The 2,061-nt window shown below is 62.7% G+C and overlaps 1 protein-coding gene across 1 annotated transcript in view; it reads left to right on the top strand.

Annotated features, from left to right (window-relative positions):
- Window positions 1-1,082: 1,082 nt before the first annotated feature.
- Window positions 1,083-2,061, top strand: part of C1QTNF9B-AS1 (C1QTNF9B antisense RNA 1) — a gene marked incomplete at its 3' end in the record, with an annotated part of 3,102 nt that continues 2,123 nt past the window's right edge. The window contains exon 1 of the mRNA XM_010132437.1: window positions 1,083-1,221. Within this exon, the coding sequence (XP_010130739.1) occupies window positions 1,083-1,221 (139 nt within the window). The remainder of the gene's footprint in view (window positions 1,222-2,061) is intronic.

The following is a 2,061-nucleotide window of genomic DNA, read 5'->3' as shown; positions in this document are numbered from 1 at the left end:
GGCCCCAAGTGTCCCCATGGTGTCCCCATCCCGTGGGTGCTCTGTCCTCATTGTGTCCCCAAGGTGTCCCCAGGTAGTCCCCATCCCATGGGTGGTCTGTCCTCATGGTGTCCCCACCCCATTGGCCCTGGCCTGTGGTGTCCCCAGGGTGTCTTGAGGGAGTTCCTGTCCCATGATGTCCATAGAGTGTCCTCGTTCCCTGGGTCCCCGGTCCCCAGGGTGTCCCCATCCCATGGGTGCCCCATTCCATTGTGCCTCCAGGATGTCCCAGTCCCCTGGTGTCACAAGAGGCAGGTCCCCTGTCTCATGGTATCCCCACAGTGTCCCCAGGGATGCCCCAACCCATAGGTCTCTCAGCATGTCCCTGCAGTGGCACCCACTCATGGGACCATGTCCCCACAGAGATCCCCTCGGTAACACCACGCCTAGCCACCCGCAACCAGACGTCCTTCCGTGTGACCTGGCCCCGCCCCCCCCAGCCAGTGGACAGCTATCAGGTGGCCCTCGTTCCCCTGGTGAGCTGGGGACAGGGACAGGGGTGGGGACAGGTCCCCAGTGTCGTGATGGCCCCAGTGTGGTGGCCCCAATGTGGCCTTAATCCCCAGGATGAGGTGGCATCTGTGGCCACCTACTGGGAGACACCATAAATGTGTCCCTATGGTGTCCCCAACATGTCCCCAATGTGCCTGTTGTCCCCAGAGCAAACCCATGGTCAGGCCACCTCCTGCTGCCTAACTCGGGGGCAGGGACATCTCCCCAATGTGTCCCTTTTCCCCAGGATGTGCCAGCAGCTGTGGCTACCCTCCTGCCACCCGGCTTGGGGACAGGGATGTGTCCCCAGCATGGTGTCCCCAGCATGGTGTCCCCAGCATGTCCCCAGGATGAGCCACCTGCCTGCCAGCCCTACTTAGGGAGCAGGACGTGTCCCCACTGTGGTGTCCTCAGTGTGTCCCCAGCTTGTCCCCTAGCCCTGGGAGAAGCTCTTGGCTGTGGCTACCTGCCTGACTCGGGACCAGGTCCCACCGTGGCGTCCCCAGTCTTGTTCTTGGCATGTCCCTTGTCCCCAGGATGAGCCAGCGGCAATGACCACCCATGAGCTGCCTGGCTCCGCTGTCACCTTCGAGGTGACAGGGCTGGAACCCGGCCACGCCTTTGAGGTCTTCATCCAGGCTCAGCGGGAGCAGCACCTCGGGGCACCTGGCACCCTGCGCGTCCGCACCCGTATGTGTCACCTGCTCAGCGTGAGGACCTCAAGGGGACAGGGGTGGCAACGAGTGTGGGCATGGGGATGGGATGGGACAGGGATGGGGCAGGGGATGGTGATGGCATGGTCTTGGGGGTGGGGACGGCAATGGGGACAGGGATGGCATGGGGAAGGCATGAGGATGGGAACAGCGCAGTGACAGGGACAACATGGGGATGGTGACGAGGACAACATGGATGGGGACAGCACTGCGATGGGACTGGCATGGGGACAGGGGCCGGTGTGGGGACAAGGAGGGTGCAAGTGTGGGGCTGAGGACAGCAGGGACATGGGGACAGGGATGGGACAGGGACAAGGATGGGGACGGTAGAGGGATGGGGACGGGGAAACACCTGCAGCCTCTGTCCGTCCCTACGTCCATGTGTCCCCATGGCACTGCAGGTCCATGTGTGTCTGTCTGTCCTTGGGGGTCCATGTGTTCCCTCGGGACCATCTATCTGCATTTGTCCCCATGTGTCCCCACAGACTCGTCTGTCCCCACGGACGGGCCCATGTGTCCTTATGGGTCTGTGTGTCCCCATGGCTCCACATGTCCCTGTATCTCCTGGTGCTTCCCCATGTGTCCCTCTGTTGCCTGGGTCCAGATGTCCCCAGTCTGTCCCTGTCAGTCCATCTGTCCCTGTCTGTTCCCACAAGTCTGTCTGTCCCCATGTCCCCATCCCTTCCTGTGTCCCCCTGGGCTCTGGCTGGTGGGGACCTTGGGGACAAGTTGATGACCCTGGTCCCCTTTGCTCTCACAGCACTGGCCCAGTATCTGCCCATCCATGGCGGGTTCCCAGGGTCCCCTCAGGGTTCCC

The sequence above is a fragment of the Buceros rhinoceros genome, unplaced genomic scaffold (assembly GCF_000710305.1).
Source record: "Buceros rhinoceros silvestris isolate BGI_N320 unplaced genomic scaffold, ASM71030v1 scaffold13673, whole genome shotgun sequence".
Classification (NCBI taxonomy): Eukaryota; Metazoa; Chordata; class Aves; order Bucerotiformes; family Bucerotidae; genus Buceros; species Buceros rhinoceros.
This window is presented reverse-complemented; position numbering and strand designations above follow the sequence as displayed.